General features: G+C 39.7%; 1 protein-coding gene and 1 non-coding gene across 2 annotated transcripts; one reads left to right on the top strand and one right to left on the bottom strand.

The window, feature by feature from the left end:
- Positions 1-252: 252 nt before the first annotated feature.
- Positions 253-2,719, bottom strand: LOC147615882 (F-box protein At1g10780-like). The gene is made up of 3 exons (XM_086777996.1): positions 2,541-2,719; positions 1,426-2,454; positions 253-897 (listed from the first exon to the last, which is right to left on the bottom strand). Exons 2-3 carry the CDS (start codon positions 2,431-2,433, stop codon positions 637-639), a joined length of 1,269 nt encoding a protein of 422 aa, XP_086634122.1. The 5' UTR covers positions 2,434-2,454; positions 2,541-2,719; the 3' UTR covers positions 253-636.
- An 18,448-nt stretch (positions 2,720-21,167) lies between these two features.
- Positions 21,168-21,240, top strand: TRNAA-AGC (transfer RNA alanine (anticodon AGC)). Its single transcript has one exon. It is a non-coding gene; the product is annotated as a tRNA-Ala (tRNA).
- Positions 21,241-24,114: the final 2,874 nt, after the last annotated feature.

Genomic DNA, 24,114 nt, shown 5'->3' on the forward strand with positions numbered 1-24,114 from the left:
GCTTTCTTCTATCTCCAACTATAGAACCTGTGCATGATTTCCAGACCCCAAGACTTACATCTCTAAATGGTTGCAAACTAGCAAGGCACAACATTGTAAACCCATCCCAAGGACATCTGCACACACAAAAGTTGGTTGAATAAATGCATTGCTCTCCATTAAAAGAAGAGCTAGCTTGACTTTGGGGAAGGATTTTAATGGTCACTAAATTGGTAATAAGTGATATGAATCATAATAATCCTCTCAAATCTTGCAAAATTCCATATTATCCCCTCTTATATCATTTAGAAACTAAAATTAAGGGCTAATTGCCACCTACATCTAGCCATACAAATGAAACTCAGAGAGGAAGTAGATCAACGCCCACATGTCTACACAAGATGCCTATCTCAACCTTCTAAGGTTTTTCTCACTAAGGCCTGCACAAAATATTATTCATCATACACTAAGGTTTACAACCTTTGCTTGACCACCTTAACAAAATGCTGGCTGCAGATCTGTCTCCACTCGCCTGTGCCCTTGCTTGCTGAAGAGGAGAAGATGCAGAAAACTTAATGATAAAGGGGCCAGACCAGGCCTACCTGACTGCTGAGACTTGATCCATTGAATTATATACAACCCCATGTAGCTATAGACTTACAGAAAGCTTTCAGGGCAGGCCAAGGTGATCTCCACATGAGGATAGCTTCTTTGCAATGCAAGCACATGGGTAAAGAATGTCATGTTTTCAGTGTTTCTTTCCAGCAGCTTCGCATTTATGGTAAGTGTTTTCAACGAGCTCGAACACTTGAGAAAGAATCCAAGAACTGTAATACAATGTTCGTTGCCACATGTGACAACCACTGTGATGTCCTCCAACGAGGGTAAGCTCATCCACTCGCCACCGGCTTGCAAGCACTGCAACCACACAAGACTAAATAAATTAATAATACCAAAGAAAGAGCTCCTTGCATGCTCCACAATCACAAGACATCCTCTCTCTCTCTCTCTGTGTGTGTGTGTGTGTGTGTGTGTGTGTGTGTGTGTGTGTGTGTGTATTTTTTTGTTTTTCAAGCCGGGGTCTATGTATGTATGTACATATATATTTATATATATGTATACAAGCATATACATGGGGGTGGCTCTGCATGTCCGTATAGGGGTGGGGGTGGAGGTGCGAGGGCAGCACCCCGTCTGCACATGCACTTGTGTGTGCACGTGTGCGCGTGCATGCGCGCGCGAGAGAGAGAGAGAGAGAGAGAGAGAGAGAGAGAGAGAGAGAGAGCATGTGCACACAGGCACACAAAGATTTACACCATCTTTTTGCACCATAGTATAGCAGATGGATGCCACAGCGACACAATCCCTATGTTGTCATCTCCCACCCCAATCCATAGCATGCCTTCCCATCCTTCTCAAAGAAAAGCTCTCTGTTCAAAGACAAACCTCAAAAAAATCAGAGCCTATATGCAGTGAATTCAACTTCTGCATATGCCCAAAGAAGTCGTTGAGTTGCAAAGGTTTTTTTTCCTCCAGCTTGACATCTATGTACAACATCCTGACACTTGTTCCGAGTCGCATGTATTCCAAAATGCTGTCCAGCTGCCACATGTCACCATGCATATAAAGGTTGTTGAGGGAGGGCAATGATGGTATTTGAGGTTTCACATGACACATCAATTTGAGCTCTGAAAGGCCTTCACCCTCACTCATCAGCTCTTGAACATAGCTGAGGGAGATATTTACAAGCTTGGGAGCGTATACACATAGCCTTTGGATCGATGCAACTTGTCCCATACTGGTAATGAACTTTAAGCATCTGAGGTTTTGTGCTCTAATTTGAGGACTATGCAATCCTGTACAAGAATTGATTGTCAGATCCTTCAGTAGAGGGCATAGCTCTATGAAAGATGCGAGGGCGGCGTCGGTGATGACAACGAAGTCAAGAAAGCACGACCTGAGAAAAACGAATGGATGGCATTGGGGGGGCATACAGGGGATGGAGCCATAGCAGAGATTAAGCCACTGTAGCTTTCTGCAACGAGAGAGGTGGATAAGCCTGTTGGGCTGGGGCATGTCTAGGTTGAGGTCGAGGAGGAGGAACTTTCGCAATGATGTATGTACATGCTGAAGCCATGTACATACCTTTTCCTCTGAGAAATGGCCATGATGTATCCTTGGCCCAACCACCGGACGGTAGAGTATCATCAAGTTCCTAACTCCACTGGTTTTTAGTAGCATGCTGGAGACAATATCTTCCATGAAAGAGGCTTTCCTCTTGCTTTCAACCCTGTTCTCAAAAACCTGACCATCAAAGACGAGGGTATCAACAGTCTGGCAGAGGGCTTTCCAACGCTGGCATACTGTAGAGCATTGGGCCACGGTCTGAGCCGAACTTAGCTTTGAAAAAATCAAACATATGACACCATCTGGGAGGCTGTCAAAATTAGCCATGGTGTGGCAAAGCTTGCTTGCCTGTGTTCAGGGCAGGGGGGTTTCGTGAAGAAAAGCTTTGTAAAAGCTACTGTGAATGACCCAAGTAGCAAAACTGAGAGGGTTACCGTTTTGGGAGTAAACCCACGAGGCAAAATTGACTGGAGTAGAAGCTGGCTTCCTCAGACGGTAGTGGTAGCGTTGTGCGCCCGATTGGGTAACTGTAGCTTCGCCTTCAAAACAAGTTTTTTCGAAGGTTTTGTCTCGATAACCCAATCTGGAGTATTGCGCAGAGAGAAAGAGAGAGAGAGAGCAGCGAGAATTCAAACATAAGGCGCTAACAATAGAGGATCTATATAATAATAGGCATCTATATATAAGGCGCTAACAATAGAGGATCTATATAATAATAGGCATCTATATATAAATTGATGGGATATATATAAAGAGAGCTTTTCTCTTTTAGTTATTCAGACAATTTTGTAGGTGTATAGTATAGTATATATTCAGGCCATGACTTCAATTATTAATAGTTGATCTCAAGTAATGGAGAAACCCTTTTTTCCAAACGTGGCCGGGTCATCACTCATCACATTCACAAAAAACTTTTCAAAAGGCTTGGGGGGGGGGGTGTTAGAGTGCCGATCATGTGTTAGTGCAGTGGTAGAATGGAGTTCGAGAGTCTCCATGTTGTGAGTTCGAATCTCCCCTGTGCGAGCGGTGGCACTTGTGTGTGTGGGTGAAAACAAGTTGTCCTTTCTACTTTCAAGCCAATTTTTTTAAAAAAAATCCAAAAGGCTCATGTAGGGGGCCTTGTGATCTCTACAATAACAAGGCATGCATTGGCAATTTCACTAAACAAACCTTACCTTGTGTGAATATACAAGTTACTTCACTATGGGTAATCAAGTTACTTAAACAAACCTAAGATGGGCCAATAAAAGAAGCTCGTCATACTTGCATTCAATCTTACCACATACAAAATATATTTGGACCTTAGGGATGTGTTTATTGCATTGAAATTGATTTTGACTCTTGGCAAGAAAGATAATCGAACTAAAAAAACAACTTATCATTCTTTTTTTGGAGAATATAGTAAAGTGAAAGGTAGCTAAAAGATAACATTTACAAAAAGTTTTTTATACAACGAAGCTTGACTTAATCAAAATACTAGTTGTCTTTTAGACCCTAATCAGAGTCTAAAATTCCATCAGTTCTAGAATGTATTGAATCGGGTCTGTGTCTCTCAAACTAACATCAAGCTCCTCCCTCTCCCTCTTCTTAATTTTAATATTCTTAGATACTTTCTTATAATCATGCTATGAGTTAACCTCGTTTGACTCTGTTTTGTCCTTTAGAATCTACTCAAGCCCATCAATATCAAAGGCATGAGGTTGTAGAGGATGTAAAGGCATTGAAAGAGCTTGAGAGAAGCTTTTTCCTATCTATGAGGGTTTCTTTTTCCATAGGTTTTAAGGGAGGCTGGCCCCAAGGAGTTTTTCTTTCTCCAGAGTTGAGAAAACCATTGTTGAGGGGCATCTTCCTCAAAATCCATATCATCAATTTATTTCTCGAGGTTATTCAAATTATTCTAATTTTGTGTTCTATGCACTATCTTGTCATCTTCTTGTTGCTACACATGGGCTTCTTTCGGTTTGCGAGGGATCTATATGACCTACCAATAAGGTGAAAAAACCTGTTGAAACCCATCTCTATCTGTATGCTCTTTTTTTGTAGGAGGGTTAATAAATGCAATGATCCTTGTGGTACCCAGATTGATGACTAGGACTTGGCAATTCCTTACTTGGATCTATCTCTATCAAAGCCTAGGGTGCCACTTGGGATTAAGATCCACCAAAGGTCTTTGGCTGAGAAGTCTTCCTAAGGTTTTAACTATGAGCTTGAGTAAAGGATGGACCCAAGTGTTGAGATTTGTGGTGCCAAGTGTACGGCATGTGAACATGCCCTAGGAGGAGTTAGGTGAGGAGAGCATAGATACAAGGGCCAAGAAACAAGGTAGAAAACAAGGGAGGAATCATTGCTAGAGTCCAAACTTGTAAGAGCTACACAAGTAGAAAACAAGGGAGGAATCATTGCTAAAGTCCACACTTGTAAGAGCTACAAAAGCATGTGCAAAGAAGCCAAGAACTTGTCACATAGAGTGGGGCATAGTTGTCTCTTGCTTGTTCACATGAGAACTACACATTTGAGGAGATATGTTCACACTAAGAGCTAGATATTGAGCTTGTAACCTCTATGGGGGGACGTCCATTATTTTATTTCATGATATTTTATTTGGATGCACCTTTTATTTATTTTATCTACCAAGATTAATGTGTTTAATCAAGCTATGTGTTTAATCAAGCTATGTGTGTTGGTATGATGTCTACCAGGATTGATGTGTTTAATCAGTTGTGTGTGCTGGTATGACATGGTCAGGATTATTGTGTTTAATCAGTTGTGTACACTGACTAATATTATTTTGGATGAAGGCAATGTTTGAGTAGCATGTTAATCGCGGGTGGAACATGTGTTGGATCACTATGGGATATTTTGGAAGACATGTGAACACCTTTTATGGTTTCATATTTAGGCATCTATATTTTTGTAAGGCTAAGGCCTCATACCTTTATACATACCAAATAGTATTTTATACTTTTGGTAGGCCCAAGACTTTATATTAATGCTTACTGTATTTTGGTAGAGCTTGCACGCTCATAAACTCAAAAACACTTGCTTGTGCTTTGTTTTTGGAATTATCTTTTTGAAAAGCAAGCGCTTTTTCTAATGCATATAAATATGGAAGAGTGGTACAAGGGCCACACTCTATCGTAGGGGAGATTCAACCTAATCTTGTGTCGACGGTGATCTTTACTCTATTTTCATCTCTCTCTTGTTTATTTAATTTGGTTTATTAAGGTTTATGCTTTAATTTTTGCAAATATATGTTGGTGTTGAGAAATTAGAGATTCCTTCTCCAAAGGTCTTAAAGGTCTAGACAGCGGTATTAGAGCTTTAGGGACCACTCAAGAAGAATGGTTTTTGGGAAAAAAAAATCAAAAATCAAGGTTTAGTCAATTTATTTGGTGCAAAGAAGGCCAAAGGTTTGATTTTGGGAATTTCTTAAGCTTCAACAAATCAAAGGAGAAATATCACGGGAAAAAGAAAGGTCAGCAAAAGCTACAATGCAGCAATAAGGGTATAAGTGCTTGTTAAACCAATTCTAGGGTTAACAAGAGCTACCGCCATTATCTTACATCAAGGAGTCACGGTAGATACACCAAAGGGTCATACATTCAAGATATGAAGCAATAGTGTCCAAAACTACAACTTGGACGAGCACCCGTAATGGTGTGACACGGAGTATTTATGGCAATTTTCAAAATTCACCTACAGGAGTTAGCCACCTTTTGATTTCTTCATCATCCTCTCCAAAATCCTACCACATTGATGGAGTGAGTAGGTTCCCAGAACTATTTTCCTAATTTATTTAAAAAAAATAAAAATGCAAAGTATATTAAAAAGATCATATAAACCATGAGTACAAAATATGCTTTTGCTCAAGAAGCATAACTTGCTCTAAGCTATCTCATTTCTCATGGGGCAGTCACGTTTAGGATATAATTGTTCAATTAAGAGTATTTTATCATTAATTCCACTTCTTTGGTAGCCACTTGGCCATCCTGTTCTAGATGCTCTTTCTGTATTTTGTTGATTCTTTCTTGGAAGTCTTCTTTGGCTTTGTCCATTTGCATCATTTCTTCCATGGCATTCTTAGTGTACTGTGCTTCACACGCTTTGAGGCTAGCTTTGTGTAGTACTTTCATCTGCAAATGTAATTCATATCTCAGATCATGCATCACATTGGTACTTGCATGATTAAACAAGCAGTTATTTCTATTTATCCAAATAGCCCATAGGTATTCAACACGTATAACATTCCATATTTCTCAGAGCATTTGATCTGTTGACCTAGTAGAATTTCTTACCTTAAGAGCTCCCAATTCGAGACACGGGAGATACATTAATTCAAAAACTTGATAGCTTCTATATTATGATTACATCCTAAGAAAAGATGGGCAATTGTCTTCGGTTCTTTTTTACATCTTGGGCATAGACCATAGCCATATCCTATACGTTGTGCACATTCATTAGTCCATAGTGCTTTGTACATGATCAACCACATAGCAGACTGGATGTCTTGGCGAGATGATTGGCATGACCAGATTTTTGAGAACTTAAATCCCCACTGTTTTCTGTCCCATAGCAGGTTTCGTCTGGTATTTAGTTTGCAGTGTAAAGGGCGTCCAATCCTGTTTAGGATACAATTGGAGATCATCCCCACAAACAATCTATACAATTGGAGATCATCCCCACAAACAATCTATACATTGTTCTGAGCTCATGCTCAGACCTCCATTTGTGATTGGTCCTGCACCATAAATCGTCCCATGTTTTGATACCCTTTTTATGCACTTTATGCGCATGTTTATAGAGATCTATAGAGATATTGTTTTCCATTGCCATGGAGAACCATATGGAATCCATATGTAGAATATGTGCATACTTCTTTATTCTACAGTGCATCTTTAGTTTAGGCTTACATCTATTCCAGGCATTCCACATAGCTTTGACTAGGGGGCTACCCTAAGGTTTAATTTTCATCGAGCTAAAGAAGGTCGTCAACTTTGGGATCTTTTTCCATTGGTGGAAGTTTGCAAAGCCGTAATTTTCCAAATTCTGATTGAGGAGGATTGCCTAGTCTTCTTGCAAAGTTATGAAGCTTCTAACTGTCCATTTGGCAACCATGTGATCTACAAAGTCGAGTATGTTTGGTATACCCAAGCCACCATGCTTTTTAGGTCTTGCACATACATTCCATGCCATTTTAGGAATCTTTGATTCATTTGCATTTCCCGACCATACAACATTTCTGCATATTTTCTCTAACTATTTGAGGTCAGAGTTGGAGGGGTGCCAGCACGATAGAAAGTAAATGGCATTGGCAAGAGGATGTGTTTGAGTACCACAATTCTTCCAGCGCCAAACTGTGTTACACATACCAAACCAACATCTAAACTTGCTCTACACTTTTTCGAGAATCGAAACCGACCTTTGATGCATAGAAACTCCAAACCCCATCGAGATCCCGAGAAATCTAAGAATTTGTCCTTCTTTTATGATCTTGCATCCTTGGTCTAGTAGCCACTACAGTGGCTTAGACATCATTGTTCAGATTCCAATTTTATAGTGGTTAATGATAGATCATGATGCTAGACAGAACATCTGAAGTAAGGTTGTTGTGTATACCATTAGTGTCATCTACAAATTGTTGACAACCTTTATTGTTGGGTAAGTGAATGCCCTGCATGTGCCCCTTTTCAATATTCTTCTGAACCAGCCATCCAAGTGCATCTGTAGTAATGGCAAATAGCAGGGGAGCAAGTGGGCAACCCTGCCTTGATAGATTTGCTCAACACAAAGGATTCAGTTAGATTGCCATTTACTGTAACCCTAGCCATCGCGTTCCCAAACAGCACTTGCACCATTTTTATGAAGTGGGGACCCAGTCCCATATCCTTGAGGGATTGTAAGACAAAATCCCATTCTAGTCTGTCATATGCTTTGTCAAAGTCAATTTTAAAGAAAATACAATCCTGTTGGGTCTGTTGGGCATGTTCCACTCCCTCCTATAGGGCGATAATAGCATCGAGAATATATCTCCATTTAATGAAACCTTTTTGCTCATGTCTTATCCAGTCTTTTAGGTGACCAGAAAGATGTCTGGCTAAATTTTTTACATAAATTTTGTATGCCGTGGAGAGCATTGTTATTGGCCTCGAGTTAGAGATTTCCAGTTAGAGATTTCCACTTTGGGGCCTCTCTTGTGAATGAGTTTGATAACTCCTTCATTTATAGAAAAGGGGAGGGCACCATACCTAACTGACTCATTCCACACCCCAAGTAGAGAATTGAATAGGAAATTCTTATAAGTTTTAAATAATTTTGCTGAAAGGCCATCTAGACTAGGGCTCTTACCATTTTTCATGGCCATAATTGCTTCCTCTAGCTCACTACTGGTAATATCTATTTCTAGAGTTCCTGTAGTACTCTGAGATACTGTTTTTTTTTCTGCAATCTGGAATGGCTTACATCGTGGATCTTCTTTCTCCTGTGGAAACTGTTTTGGCATTTAAAATAGAGGAGAAGTGATCCTTTATAATGTCCAAGTGCTCAACAACTGTTTCACACAAAATCCATTTTTGTTTCTCAGCATAGGGATGCGGTCAGACCCTGCCTTCTTTTTGAGAAGGGAGAACATCTCCTTTGAGAGTCTGTCTATCTTGCCTACCCACCACTCTCTTAAAAAGAGTTTGATGTGCTGACATTGAATTTCATCTTCTTTCTTTAGTAGCCCTTCTTTCCACACGAATCTTTGTGACTTGGTTTTTAATGCCTATAAGCAACTTTTGAGAGTCTCTTATTGCATGTGCCCAAGCCTTGGTGGGGGATGTGAATGTATTAAAGTGAGTTGTCCATACTAATCCAAGATTCTTGCATAGAAACAAAAGTTGAAACAGTTTGGGATCCGTATGGAACCAACCTGCTCTAACTTTTTGAGTCCCTTGAGAGAAAGAGCATAGTATTGGATAGTGATCCAAAAGTGCTATATTGTGCCAGAATTTCATTTTGGTATTTAAGAACAATATTACTAATAGTTGATGAGGAGTATCACCTATCCAGTCTGGCTTTTCTCAGGTGGCAGGAAATTGATCCTCAAAATTGATGGGTAGCATTACACTTGGAACAGAATGATTTGAAGTTCATTCTTGTTTCCGTCCATGCAACCGGACCGACTGTCTCCAAAGCAGAACTTCCTTGCTTGTGGTTAGAGCTAAACCACTCATGTTGTTTGGAAATCAGTTCCAAGTTTTTCTCTTAAGGAGTTGTCTAGAAACTTTTACTTCTTGAAGACATATTATGTCAGCTTGGATGTTTGCTTGATACATCTAGCTTTTAATTATTTTGGCTCGATTCCCATCTATTAAGCCCTTAGTGTTGAACGAGATGATATTAAAATCTATCATATCTTTTGGATTTTAGGTGGAGGCTTAGTTGATCCTTGTGTTCTTTTTTATGTGGGAAACGGGGAAGCCATCCCTCCAGCCTATGATTGTCTTCCCTTTAGGGCAAGCGAGTTAACTTTGTTTTGGCCAACATTTCTAATGTTTTGCTTGACCATCACCAGTGAGATGGGGATTTTCTCGTTTCCCCCACTGGTAGAGATTCTTCTTTGGCTTGAGAGGCACCAAGGTTAAGGTTAATCCTGAAGGCATCTTGGAAGTCCATTTCATTAATCTCTTTTTCTAGATCGCTATCATGGATCTGGGTGTTGGGGACCTCTTCATCCTCCTCCTCATAATCTATGTGGGGTCTGAGATATCTACCAGTAGAGGGAAGAACCTATGAAGTTCTTCCTTCTTGGTTGTTTTTTGAGGGACTACGGGTGACCCTGTCCTCTCCCTCTCCTCCCTACAGTCTAGAAGCCTTGCCTGTCTTCTTTTAGTTCCACTTGGTGGATAGGAGACTGTGGTGGTGGTGGGAATTTAACATGACAATTTCTAATGAAATGCTCCTTTGACCCATAGTGAAAGCAGGATTAGGGACATTCTTGAAGACAAGAGGTTGCTCTAGGGTGACACTTGTACCTTGAAGTCAATGACAATGGAGTTAGGAAGATCCGTGCTCAAGTCTATTTCTTCTAAGGCTTGCAGGTGCCATCGGGGATTTAAATCTGCATTAGCTCTGACACCGAGACAGGTTTAAGGAGAAATTTAATTAATGGGTGAAGATGCATTGGCAAGTTAGGGAGCTCCATCCAAATAGGGCAAAGAGTGGGTTTAGGACCGACTAGGGAAAAATTAGGAGACCACGGAAAGAGGAAAAGAGGAGAATTTCTAAGGACCCATTGGCTGGCCCTGAGAGCGTTGAGCGTGATCCCTTCCTCTCTAAACAAGAAATAGAAGTAATTATTCGGTAAATATTGAGTATGTTCGTCTATGAGGCCTTGAGTGGACCAGCTATTTCTTATCCAAGTCTTTAACACCTCTGTTGGAGGGCATGGACCATAGCACAAGCCTATGATAGCTCTGGTATGGTAAGTTCGGTGCCACTCATGAACCGAATTAGCATGGAGCGTGACAAAGAGGTTAGTGTTTTACGTGACTCACATGTGGGAAAAGGAAACCCGCTGCCTGGCGCGGCCCCCTCTCTTCCTCATGATGGCTGAGGAGTGGGGCATGATATTCCACATGGGGCTCTTGAAGATGAAGATCCAGCTCCAGAGGATCGAACTGGACGGTGCTGATGGGACTACCATGTTGCTCCTTGTTTTTGGTGCTAGTTCCTTTGGGTACGGTTCTCAAGGGAGTTGGTTTTGTCCTTGCGTTTGGTGTTGGCGCCACAGAAGGAGCCGATTGAACTCCCTTAGGCCGTGTGGCCATCGGGATAAGGGAAGGGTTCTCGGTGTTGTAACTAGACTAGATAAGACATAGTTGGAAGGAGAACGTTCTGAAGAAACCCTTGGTTACAGGTTTCGTTCTATTCCACTAATTTCAAAATTTGAAGAGCTTCACTATGGAGCAAATCCATATTCAACGGTGGAGGGCTTTTTTTGAAAGAAGATTTTTAATCTCTCTTCTATGCATGCTAACGCTAACCCAAATTTCTCTATTTGCCTTTTTCTTTGCCACTGCCGGCCGCTTTTTATTGTTATTATTATTATTATTATTATTATCTCTCTCTCCTTTTTGGGCAGGCTGCCTTTCTCTCACACTGACCTCTTCGCTAGCAGCTTTTATTTTAAAAGTTTTTGCCAAGCTTAATCAAAACTTTAAATGAGGCTTTAAAATATATAATAATTAACCAAAAAAACTCCAGTGATGGGCTGATTTTCCCTTCTCTCTCTTCCTTCTGAGAGCTATATATATATCGCTGCACCCGACTCTTTCTGTTTTTTTTTTGGGCTGCACGTCAAGCTTTTGATTATAACGCTTTTATTAAAAAAGCTTTTATTACAAAGCATCTACCTATATCTCACCTTCCCTCCACGTGGAGTTTTTTTTTTTAGTTCTATCTGGCGTCGACCCCCCTCCATGTGGCGTGGCCACCTCTGCACGGCAGCGCGCTGCCTCCCTCTATTCATTTTGCAGGCCACCCCTCCATGCAAAACTGAGAGCGGCTACCTCTTTCAATATCTCCTCTGTCATCTCGCAGGTTGCAAGGCCGCCACCACTCCATGCAGAGCCGCCTCCTTTAGTCTCGCAAGATTCAGGGCCATGCAGAGCTGCCTCCTTTCATCTCGCAAGTTGCAGGGCCATGCAAAGCTGTCTCCTTCAATGTGGGTGGCTAAATTTGAATTCGAGCAACCTTTCCTCTTCGAGTGACCTTTCCTTCTTCATTCCTATTGTACTTCATTTCTATTCATCCTGAGAACTGACCTTTCCTTCGTAATTCTTATTGCACTTCATTTCTATTCATCCTCAGAACTGTGTGTCGTGTTTGGCTGGTGAGGTATTCATCTCTCTCTCTCTCTCTCTCTCATCCTCTCTCTTCGTGTGACTATTCTCATGATGGTTTGTTTGGTTTATTTGTTGTGCACGTTTGCAGACATGCTCCCTTATCAGTCTCCCCTCCTCGGTTTGCTTTTGGTTGCCCTCGCCTCCCCTCCTCAGTTTGCTTTCGGTTGCCCTCGCCTCTCCTCCTCGGTTTGCTTCCGGTTGGTCCTCACCTCCCCTCCTCGATCTGCTTCTGGTTGGCCCTCTTATAGTTTGGTGGTGATTGCTCTAGCCCATCTCTCTCTCTCTCTCTCTCTCTCTCTCTCTCTCTCTCTCTCTCTCTTTATTTTTGCAAGTTGTTTGCTTTCTGTCAACCATGTCGCTTTCTCTAAGGTAAGTCCGTCTCTTTTATGTTGCTCTCTGAGGAAACAAAGCATTACAATTAATAGAGAAACAAAAGCCAATTCTAATGAGCATTATCAACAACACCACGCATGATTCTCAAGGGGCAATTAGTAACTGGAATGACCTTCTAGTAGTGAACCATCTTCTTGACCCAATGCACATTTTCAAGAATATAGCTGAGGTGCTCTGTGACAAATGTGTTTCTTTTTAATTAAAAATAGAAAAGATTAAGAGCAATTAAAAAGACCATGGAAATCAATGGCCAAACGCCCATCTTCTTTTTGTGCAAGGTGGTGACACACGAGTGTTTCTTCTCGCGCAAGGTGGTTGCATGGTGTTCTTTCTCTTTCTCTTTTATTGTTGTGCAAGGTAACCACACCTACACGACCTGGGCGACCACCCGTGTATGCTAATACTATAGTTTGGCTCTGCATGCTAACACATTAGTTTGGTGAACCGTCCATATCTGCCTCCCCTCCTCGAACCTGAAGAAGCTGAGTATCGATCTTCGATGGAGTCAGAGGTGTAGTCCTGCACATATATTGTGTGGTTTTGTTTGATAAGAAGATAGGGATATGATTGTAGTGCACAAAAGAAGCCATACAAAATTCCAAGAAGTGAATGAGTGATTAGAGTATCATAGCGCGTGCGCGTGCACGCGCACGTGCACGTGTGTGTGTGTGTGTGTGATATATATATATAATATATATATATATATATAGAGAGAGAGAGAGAGAGAGAGAGAGAGAGAATACCTTATGTTATGAAATTTATTCTATTTATTGTTGAGATCAATGATTAAAAATTAAATAAATTCATTTAGCATGCACAAAGTGAAAATACATGATGTATAAAATGTAAGTGGACAAACTACTTATACCTTGATAAAATATTATAGAGCAATCGATTTGCACACTTAATACAATCAAACATTTTATCTAACTCTTCAACATGTTGACCTTAGTAAGATTGATTAGGCACATATAATACATAAAATCATTTTCTGTAAATACATCGATATTTCAACTTTTGTAATAATTAATGTTCATATTATCCATTCAATTTGAATCTTTATGACCTAATAATGTTCATATTAATGTTCATATTAATGTTCATATTATCCATTCAATTTGAATCTTTATGACCTAATAATCATATTACCCATTCAATTTATGTCTTTAGAACCTAATTTGTAATTATGAAGGCATTTTGCTTGGGTGGGTGTCAAAAGTCTTCTTTTTGAAGGTGAAAGAGCATGTGGTGGCTTAACTATACTTTTCACTAGAGAAAGGATGATTGTGCCATCATCCAAGAGCATGTAATGATTTTTTGATTATTGAGTTATATGGTAGAGATGTGGATTTTACTTATGATAACAATGATGCATAGTAGGTATAGGTATCTTACCTATAATAACAATAATGGTGGCTACCATTGGTAATATACTTTAGCATTATTGGCATGCATTAACTTTGTGTGTTTGTTTGTTTGTTTGTTTGTTTGTTTGAGAGAGAGAGAGAGAGAGAGAGAGAGAGAGAGAGAGAGAGAGAGAGAGAGATACCCTTATGTGTGTGTTTGTGTGTGTCCTTTGCATGTTTGTTGCCTTTAAAGTGTGATAAATGATTGAATATACTTTGTCATTATTGGAATGCATTAACTTTGTGTTTGTTTGAGAGAGAGAGAGAGAGAGAGAGAGAGAGAGAGAGAGATTTGACTCACATGTGTTGAAACATATTTATATGTTTGCCCACACAAAGGCACATTTGACTCACATATGTTGAAACATGTAGAGCACATAGATGACACATGGATGCAGATGCTTAGTGACGTGGTTATTTGAAATGTTTGTTGTGATTTGAATGGCATGTATGTTGTATGTGTGCTAACTTTGTAGTATACATTATGCCATATGTTTTGTATAGTAAGTTTATAAGAATCCAAGTTGCACTTACACCTAGGGAGAGTGACACACATTTTACTATCTTATAGTAGCTTTATGAGAAACCAAGTTGCATTTACACCTAGGGGGAGTGGGACAAATTTTACTATCTTATTCGATGAATTATGATGTAAGTAATGAAGAAGTGGATCTTCAATAGCCATTACATTTTTGTTAAGCTTATATCTTACTATTATTTTGGCTAAGTTAATGTAGCAGCAGCTCCATGAGTACATATCTATACTCATGCACTGGAGGACGTTTGCACTGAGGCCTTATCGACGACTTTCCAAGTACATCTTTGGATGGGGGGGCCATGGTGGGTGAAAGCCTGGTCCATGGTATAAACCATCGCCTAGAGTTTTCCTTCAAATTGCAAACCTCTCCAAACGAAGCTAGAATCTTTATAACACAATGATATCTAATCCTTTGTGAAGATATCTATCTAAGCCTCACAAGTCAACGTAATTCTTTCATGCCTCGCCAATAAGTGGCTACTTCAACAAGAGCAGCTCAATAAGAGTCTATGTGACTCAATTCTTGTACTTCGTGTATATTCGCTTCATAAGAGCACATGGGAAGAAGCAAGCATGAACAAGTCCTCCTTAACAACATTTGGCACAAAAGGGGACATCTTCAAAGGCCAATTTATTCAAATGATGAGTTTCACTTCAGTGAATCAAATGAGGAACTGAGAATCATAATCTCGTTCTGATGATTTTGTCTACTTTCCTCTGGATCCTCCTTCTCTTCTCCCCAACTAACACAAATCCCATGTAACTTTGATTATGATTGCTAAAAAACAATGTGAGCAAAAAATATCCAAAAAAATATCACAAAAATATAAAAATACAATCACCCATAAAAACCCCCACCCCCAACCCCATTAAGAATTTTCGCTAACCTCTAACCTTTTCATTTACTAACTAGCCTTTCTTATTCCTTCCGGAGGAGCAATGACCATTGAATGTTATTCAACGTCAAAAGGCATCAACAAAGCTTGCCAATTCTCCCCACACAAAGGTCTTCAATGTGATCACGAGCACGCAATTGACATCAGAAAGGGAGGAATGTTAACCCATTCTTAGGGTTAACAAGAGCTACTATCATTATGTTATATCAAGGAGCCAAGGTAGATACACCAAAAGGTCATACATTCAAGATATGAAGCAATGGTGTCCAAATCTACAACTTGGATGGGCGCCCGTAATAGTCCTATGGAATACTTATGATGATTTCCACTTCAAGTGTGTGTGGTAGTAAGTTAGGATGAAGTCCTAAGTGAATTACTTCATGGATATATTATGAGATGAGTCATTGTAATAGCATTAGAACTCTTATGAGCCTAAAGTGCCTGGTCCCGACCATAGTTTAATTGATTGTGAATGCTTATGGCCATGTATATAAGTGAATATCTCTCATAATACAAAAGACTCTCCCATTTTGCAATAGTCTTTCTTATGCTAATCTCTCTCTCTAATGCATGCTAGTGAGTGTGTGTGAGTGAAGTGAGGTGAGAGGAGGGACGAGTATACGTTGTGCAACATGGCAGTGTGACAACGCTCTCACGGGAGATAAGGTGGAATTTCTTCTCAAGGATTTATAGAGCTTGGAGACCTCAAGGGTTACGAGCTCAGCCATTGGAAATATCCTCACGAGAGTTGTGGTTCACCAGGTAATCTCTTGTTGGATGTGTTTCAAGAGGCTTTGGTGGGTGAGCCATAAAACACAATTGTAGTAAGAGTGTAGTAGTAAGGAGTCAGCGCAAACATCATTGACTTCTGAAGAATCCTACCAACTAACCAGCATAAGAGGAGCTCAACAATAATAACATCTAGAACAAGAACTAGTGTAAGATCAAGACGAGACTCAAGAACAAGTACCAAAGCAATAATAAGAGGCACTAAACGAGGAAGGCTACCCAGGCTTCAGTTTCTATTTCAAGAAGCAAGATCAAGAAGAGGCTCAGGAACAAGAACCAAATCAACATCAAGAGGCACTGAACGAGGAAGAGTACTTAGGCTTTAGATGCTATTTCATGTACGGATGGTTGACCTCACTCTTACTTAGAGTGATATTTAACCTTTAAATATTTTCCTTCAAGATGACTATCAAACTTTCTATCACTACCCAACTCTATATCTGTGCGGGTAGGCAGGCCATATAGTTTGTAGAGATGTTTGATATGAAAGATCCTAGCAAGCTCATATGTTTTCACATCTTTTAGTTGGAATAAACTTTGTCACCTATAAACTTTATCACCTATTTACTTTTCCCTTCAAGAAGAGTTTTTATCCACCTTGAAAACGGTTTAGAAAGTTGCAAACAAGTGTTTGTGTGTAGACCATATGGTCATCTATGCATGTAACTTCCCTACTACGATAAGGAAATCAAGACATAACACATATTTTCCTTAAGTACTATGACCAAGGAAACATGCAACACTCTTGTTTCATCTAGAACACCAAACCATGGTTTTCACTTGCAACTATGAAAGATGTCAATAAAACACAAATTGCTACTAAGGCATCAAATATCATCATGCCTTTAATGTATGCCATAAGTTCTCAAATCCTCAAGAACCTCATAATAAATGTGCTCCGACATTTAAGAAATTCATTTGCATGTTCTAAGACATCAAAGATGTTTTTCTCTTACGGTTAGAAACCACATGGACTCTAATTCGACAAATTTGCACAACTGTTAGAAGTATTTAGCAAATTGTTCTATAATGTGGTAAAGTTCAATTGACCTTACACATAGTTTAAGGAATGCTACATTGTCCTCTCTCTAAATGTTCTTGCGTTCTTCCAAGAACAGTTTACACATCTTGCAATGAAGATGATTTCCACATAGACAACGTCTATGTGATGTATATATAGTGTCTATGCACTACTAGAAAATCAAGAGTAATGTGAACCAATAAGAGTACCACTCCTAGCCCATGAGTAGATACATGCCTATCCACATGTCTACTTCTGTAACCATGTTGGTTGCTTGGCAATACATATCTATGTCTCTATGGCTAACCATGTCTCTACGGACATGTTTATGGGCTATCTATGGCTGCATCTAAAAGTTAATAGCACCAGCCAGACACACCTCTATAAGTGTGGTCTCACTGGATACCTCTACTATGTGAAACAACATCGTAAACCATTTCAATAATGGGAAATGATTTACTATAAAGCAATAAGAGAGAAATTCATTATCTCTTACCCAATCTCTTTATATACATATACTACGATATGTGAATTAGGTATGCCTCCAACACAAAATCAATCTCTGTACTTTGAGACTGCTTTGACATGAATAACACAACATCCAATTTGTGTTCAATACCAATATGAAGTCTCGTGTATAATAAGTTTTTGTTGCCTCCTCATTACAGTGGCAATGCAATACCTACCTATATAGGTGGCAATCATTACTACCTAACTATAATCAATGTGACCAACAAAGAATAATGGTCCATCATATGCACTTCATAAACATATTACAAAACATAAATATGTACAAGTTTATCCTCTTATGTCTTTTGGTAAAGTTGGGCTTTGCCACTTATGCCATCTATATTAAATATCAAATTCTTTCTCAATTTGGCTAAGCAACTCTGTACTCTTTACAAGCAGCTTCGTACTCATGGATATCCCGAGTTAGAATATCCATAGAGTCTTTAACAAGATGCTCGAGCCACTTACTACGAAGTGCATATCTAGATTGACTCAAAACCTTTGGCACTATGGCACAAAGTATGGGGCATTCCAGCACCCAAGTGTTGTTGATTCAAAGACATTCACTCAACAACTATGTCAATCTTTAAACTCTACGGTTAGCATCTAACCATGAGTCCTACTAGGTCATGATAGTAGCCTTAGACTTCAACTTTAAGTGTGAATACAAATAGTAAAGTCCCTAAAGAAGTTGCTCAAAACTTTGTGGTACCACCTCATGAATGCTTGAGCATAGCGTGAAAACAATTTCACGCATACTCAACTACACACTAAACACTCTTACCAATTTGGTTTAGCACCAAATTGACAATATTAGGGCTTTATCTAGAATAACAAGCACCTAAGGTTTGTGACTTTCCATAAAATTTTAGCTTGTTTGAAGTCAACACTGCTTAAATGAATCTATCACTTTATTCCGATAAATTTATCACCCCATTTGACACAAGGTCAAGTGGGCATGAAGGTTCCACCCTTGAGTACTCCATCTTAGTACATAACCCAAGAGATTCATATGATCACTCTAGATCAGCACACTCACTCTTCTTCTCATAGAAACCTCGACTAATCACTCCGAATTAGCACACCTTTCTAACAAGGAAAGCGATGATTGTTGGAAAGTGCACACGCATACAACAATACCATGCCAAAGTATAAAAAATGATCAAGACAGCTGCTAGGCATTCTGTACTAGCATCAAGATCAAGATTTATGTAATCACTCCATATTAACGCTAAATCTAGTGTGGTTTATCTCTAGTCTCTCTGGATTAACTTCAAACCTTGAGTTTACTTCTAAACCACCATGTTCAGTCCTAAACTCACCGGACATGTTAGAATACTCCACTAAGCTCTCCGGCTTAGAATTATTTCTAACAAACACAATCATGGTCTATAAAACTAATTTGGATCCAATGATGATAAATAACCATGCCCATCTAGAGTGAAGTGCTTCTCAGTTTAACCAGGTAGTAACCTTATCACATATTGGTAATGATCTACTCATTTCCCAGTGCCTTGCAAACTGATAGGTTCTACAAGGACATGAACTCTGCAAAAATTAATAGCCTAAGTAAAATAAAAAATTACTTTCTTTTCATGAAAGTCATTCCATACTTCCTTTTGTACTATAGCAACCAAACATGCATTCAAAAATGAACATGAGTGTTGGACATAGGCGAGTCTACGCTCCATATGGATTGCTCTATTAACAAAGGAAAATTTACTTTCATCATTACATCAAAAGAGTTCGTGATTAGAATGTAACAAGAAAAGGGTTGAATTGCTTTAAAAGAAATTTGAAGGTGGTAGGAGTGTTACAGACTTAGAGGGAAACGAGACGGTCACTGCTACAAAGATGGTGCAAGAGTTAAAAACTGTAAAAGTAATAAATTGAGCTAACCACTAGCATGATAGAAGCTAAGTGCATAGTTTCAACTCTTGCTAAGTCACTATGGCTATAGAAATGTGATGCACATACCATCGAAAGCATGAAAAAGTTAATGCAACCAATGGAGTAAGTAAATAAATTAAACATGTGGAGGAAGTAACGAATAAATACATAGCTCCAATAAGTGTAATACACATAGAGATTAGGAACATATAGTAGCCTAGAACCTTAGGCCCCATGAGCTCCCTCAATAGGTACATGCATCCTTAAGTTTTAAAGAGTAATAAAATGATAGGAGAATGAGAGTAACAAAATGACTTGGCTATTGGCTTATTAAGCGTTCTTTCTCCATTCAAAGAGATGACCTACTATACATTGATCTCATCACCATTGGTCATTTGTATAGATGATTATGTAGAGTCATACAAGAATCAAATCAGGGAGGATATGCATTAAAAAATAGAACATGTATATGCTAAAGGAGACAAAAGTTGATAGCTTGTGAAAAACCTTGCCAATGCATTCATCTAGTGTGTAGGATTCTTATTGTTTCCAAAACACCTTCATGAAGCCCAACTTAGTGAATGGGTTATTTCTCCATAGACCCCTTGCACACATTCATAAGTACATGTCATACTCCAAGTCCACTTGAATTTATTTCTTGGAATGTCCATAAAAGGGTGATTACACAATGTTATGGACATGTCATGCTCCAAGGCCACTTGAATTTATTTCTTGGAATGTCCTATACACGAGTTGATGCACATCTACCCACTAAATGATAGAGGGGGGTTACAACATATGATACCCTAGATTCAAAGTAATCATGGAAGCAAAGATGGGCTTATGGAAGGAATGGTTACCTCAAGGATCCTAAGATCCAAGAGTGTGTCTATGCACAATGGAAGCTGTATATTATTCCCCACTACATAAAACATGTTGGGACAAGAAACTTGAGCACAATCCATCTTTAGGATCCCTTAAAAAGGCAATGGCAATGGAGGAGTTGATTAATGGGATTTTTATAATCCTAAGGTGTAAAAGAACAACTTGAAACCCTACTCCTCTTAACTCCTTCCTGATGATTATATATGGGTATTTTGTGATTAACCCCATAATGACAAGAAAGGAAAGGGGTTCAAGCTAATATAAACTTTGTCCAATTTAAGCTATGATGATCTTTTGCCAAAATCTTTGGGGTCATATATAAGGGTTGGAATGCATAGCCAAGGACTTTTCACTCATGGCCTATCACATGGTATACGCAAGGGTTATGTAGGATCATGCAAAAATATTATCCAAACCACTTACACCACCAAAGTTTCCAATCAATAACTTCTAGGAACCACACCATGTAGGAAGGCTAGATGCAGAACAAACAAGTGTGTAGAGTGTGTTAATTGAAATGTTGACGAGTGTGCTTATTTAAGAAGGAGTGATGTGGGGGATTCATCAGTACATTATTACACTTTATTCTAAGGTTATGATCTATTTGGTCATGATCCCATGGCTCTTTTTTATACCACTAATTAGATAGCAATGAAAGGTGATTGATTTCTTAGGTTATATATTATAGCTGTCTATAAACCTTAGTCAAGTTGCAATTCTTTAAACGAAAGGAAGGCAATATATATTTAGCCGTTCGTATAATAATTGTTTTGTTCCTTTATTACAACACGGTTAGGTTACTACTAAAGTAAGAAATTTAATAATTGATTTTGCAGGTCAATATACGGGGATGTAGCTCAGATGGTAGAGCGCTCGCTTAGCATGCGAGAGGTACGGGGATCGATACCCCGCATCTCCAACATTACAAAAGTCTCTTTTGATTTCTAGTTACACTTTGTTCTTTTTAAGTAATGGAATCAGGACTTATGTGTGTGTGATTATTATTATTGAGTCTCTCTAATTGCAATGAGATTATTATTATCCTTCTCAATCAATCATGGAGCTAATTTTGCGCCTTGATCATGCTTAGATGCAAGGTTCTTGACTTAAGTTAATGACTAGGGTAGGATCAAGTTAGGCACCTTGATTAATGGTGAGATTAGCGGTGTGTTTAGGATCGAGTTAGATAGCCTTGATTAATGGTGAGATTAGGGATGTGTTTAGGATCAAGTTAGATAGACTTGATTAATGTGAGATTAGGGGCGTGTTTAGGAAGATTTCCCTTCCTCTGCCTTCTTCTTGATTTTAGCACGAAGGATTCAAGAGGCTGCCTCTTTCTTCCCCACATTGTGCATCTCTGAACGCAAGCATCTTGGGCGACTCAACAACCGTAAGAAGGAGAGCAAGGAGCACAGCCTGCAAAGCAAAGAGGAATACTGCAGCTCAGTGAGCAGAGAAAGAGAGAGAAGGAACTGCCTTGGATAAGCAGCACAGAAACCACCACCCAACTGAAAAACTCAAGGAAACAATGTCAACATTTGAAGCAAATGCAACAGCCCCTTCTAATAATTAGTAGTAAACGAGGCCCAAGACGTCGATCAGAGCTACACGAGTAGAAAATGCAGCAGCTCTTCACCACAAACGGCGCCTTTAATCCACAGAAGCTCCCAGGCGTGCAGGAGGAGCTGCAGCCCCCACATATCTCTCTTTCTCTCCCCAGTCTTTCTCTCTCTTACACACCCATGCACATGACCCTTTCCCTCTCTCTTTCTTTTTGACCCTCTCCTTCTCTCTCTCTCTCTCTCATGCACACACACACTCTCTCAAATGTTGAAACTCTCTCTCTCTCTCTCTCTCTCTCTCTCACACACACACACACACACACATACGTACACGCATGCGTATGCACACACTCCCTCACTCTTCTCGTATTCTCCCACACATAGAAGCTCTCTCTCTCTCTCTCTCTCTCTCTCTCTCTCACACACACACACACACACACACACACACAACACACACATACACACATACACACATGTAAATACAATATTATTGAAATGGATCTAGAGTAAAATATTGAATCAAACACTTCAAAGCAAGAATCTAGTATCCATTAATCATGAGATTAGTTATCAAATGGCTCATCACATGAATATACAAGAGAGAAAAAATCTATAAGTGCATGTAGCAAGAGAAGATGCACAAATAGCCTAAGTGTGTTTAACCTCTCACCAAGAGGATGGCTTTCAAGTTAGCCATGAACTTGACCATGGTCCAAAAGATGTATGGAATTTGGAAGTGTAAGTGGATGTAGAAGAAGGTAGACTTTTTCCCACATTTGAAGAAGTGTGAAATGGCTTATGAAAAGGTACATTGGACTGAACCCTCTTATACTTTGGCTCATATAGCTCTGCCAACCTCATAGCCTCTTTGATAGTGCTTGGTCTTTGTGCCGAGACATCCGCTTTGATGTATGAATCTAGACCATGCACAAACTTCTTCAATCGCATGTCTTCATTGAGTCCATCCACAAACATAGAGAGCTTCATGAACCTCTTGATGTACTCCCTAACCGACATGCCCTTTTGTGTGAGTTCATACCATTCTTCATGGTATCGATCAAGAACCAAAGGTGACACAAATGTCATATTCATTTTATGCTTGAGTTCTTCCCAAGTATGTGGCATAACTCCTTCCTTGAGCATATGTCTCTACCATTGATGTGCATAGTCTTCCAAATGCAAGGATGCAAAATGCACTTTGTCCCTTTCACTCTTCGGATAGAGCTGAAAGTATGTATCCAACTTATTCATCCATTCTTCCAACTCATGTGGGGCTGAACCATCACCCTTGAACTTAGAGAGTGAAATCTTGTCCTTTACATCCTTTGACACGGTTGACGATGCATTCTCATGATGGTGCGAGGGCTTGTGCTTTTGCTTTTGCATTTGCACATAAGATCCAAGGAATTGTGCAAAATCCTTGTACTCCCTCTTGAGGAAATTTGGCATTTCCATCCACCTATCATGAGCTTCTCTTTGTCTCTCAATGAATGACATATGTTCCCAATCAAGCTCAACCACATCATCCATATCATACACCTCCTCTTCAAGCATAGAGAATTGATTTGCTTTGGGATGCAAAGGTACTCTCCTCGGATCCCCAAAATTTGACTCCTTATGTCTGAATGTAGGTGCATGTTGCTTTCCATCCAATTGAGAAGAACCCGCTTGGAATGTAGTAGGCTTCATCTCCCGCATAGAAGGCCTCCTAGCATCCGCCATGAATCCGAAAGTGACATTCTTGGTGGAATGCTCATGTGTTACCTTGGGAGAAACCTCTTGTACCATGGGTAGCTTGCCTTCCCTACGGCCTTCAAAAGCTGTCCCAAATTGCTTGCCTTCATGTAAAGCACAATGACCACTATCATAGGAAGGTTGGCTCATTGGCCGAGCGACCCTCTCTTCCAAAACTTCCATCCTTGTAGCCATAGTGTCAAGCCTACCATTGTGACTTCCACCCTTGTAGCCATCGTGTCCATCTTAGCATTCATTTCCATCAGCATTTGCATGATCGAATCGAGGGATGGCATGCGAAGATTGTGGGGTGTGCTTATGGGCACTTCCGACATTCAACTCCTCATTCCCTTCTCTTGAAGTATGCCCAAAAGTATCCCCTTCTCTTGAAGTGTGCCCAAGAGTATCCTCCGGAGCATCCAAAATTTCTTGTTCCATCATTGCCTCTTCACCCTCTACCTCGTCGGAAGCCAAAGTGTTGCGCCTCGGTCACCCTT

This window comes from Cibotium barometz, chromosome 39 (assembly GCF_041138505.1).
Source record: "Cibotium barometz isolate CiBa-2024 chromosome 39, ASM4113850v1, whole genome shotgun sequence".
Classification (NCBI taxonomy): domain Eukaryota; kingdom Viridiplantae; phylum Streptophyta; class Polypodiopsida; order Cyatheales; family Cibotiaceae; genus Cibotium; species Cibotium barometz.

What these genes read in the sequence shown, in the direction of transcription:
- LOC147615882 (XM_086777996.1), bottom strand. Translation starts at nt 2,433, where the DNA reads ATGGCTAATTTTGACAGCCTCCCAGATGGTGTCATATGTTTGATTTTT. An exon ending in TAGGCTCTGATTTTTTTGAG is followed by an intron (nt 898 to 1,425) that starts GTTTGTCTTTGA and finishes GTGTGGTTGCAG; the next exon opens with TGCTTGCAAGCCGGTGGCGA.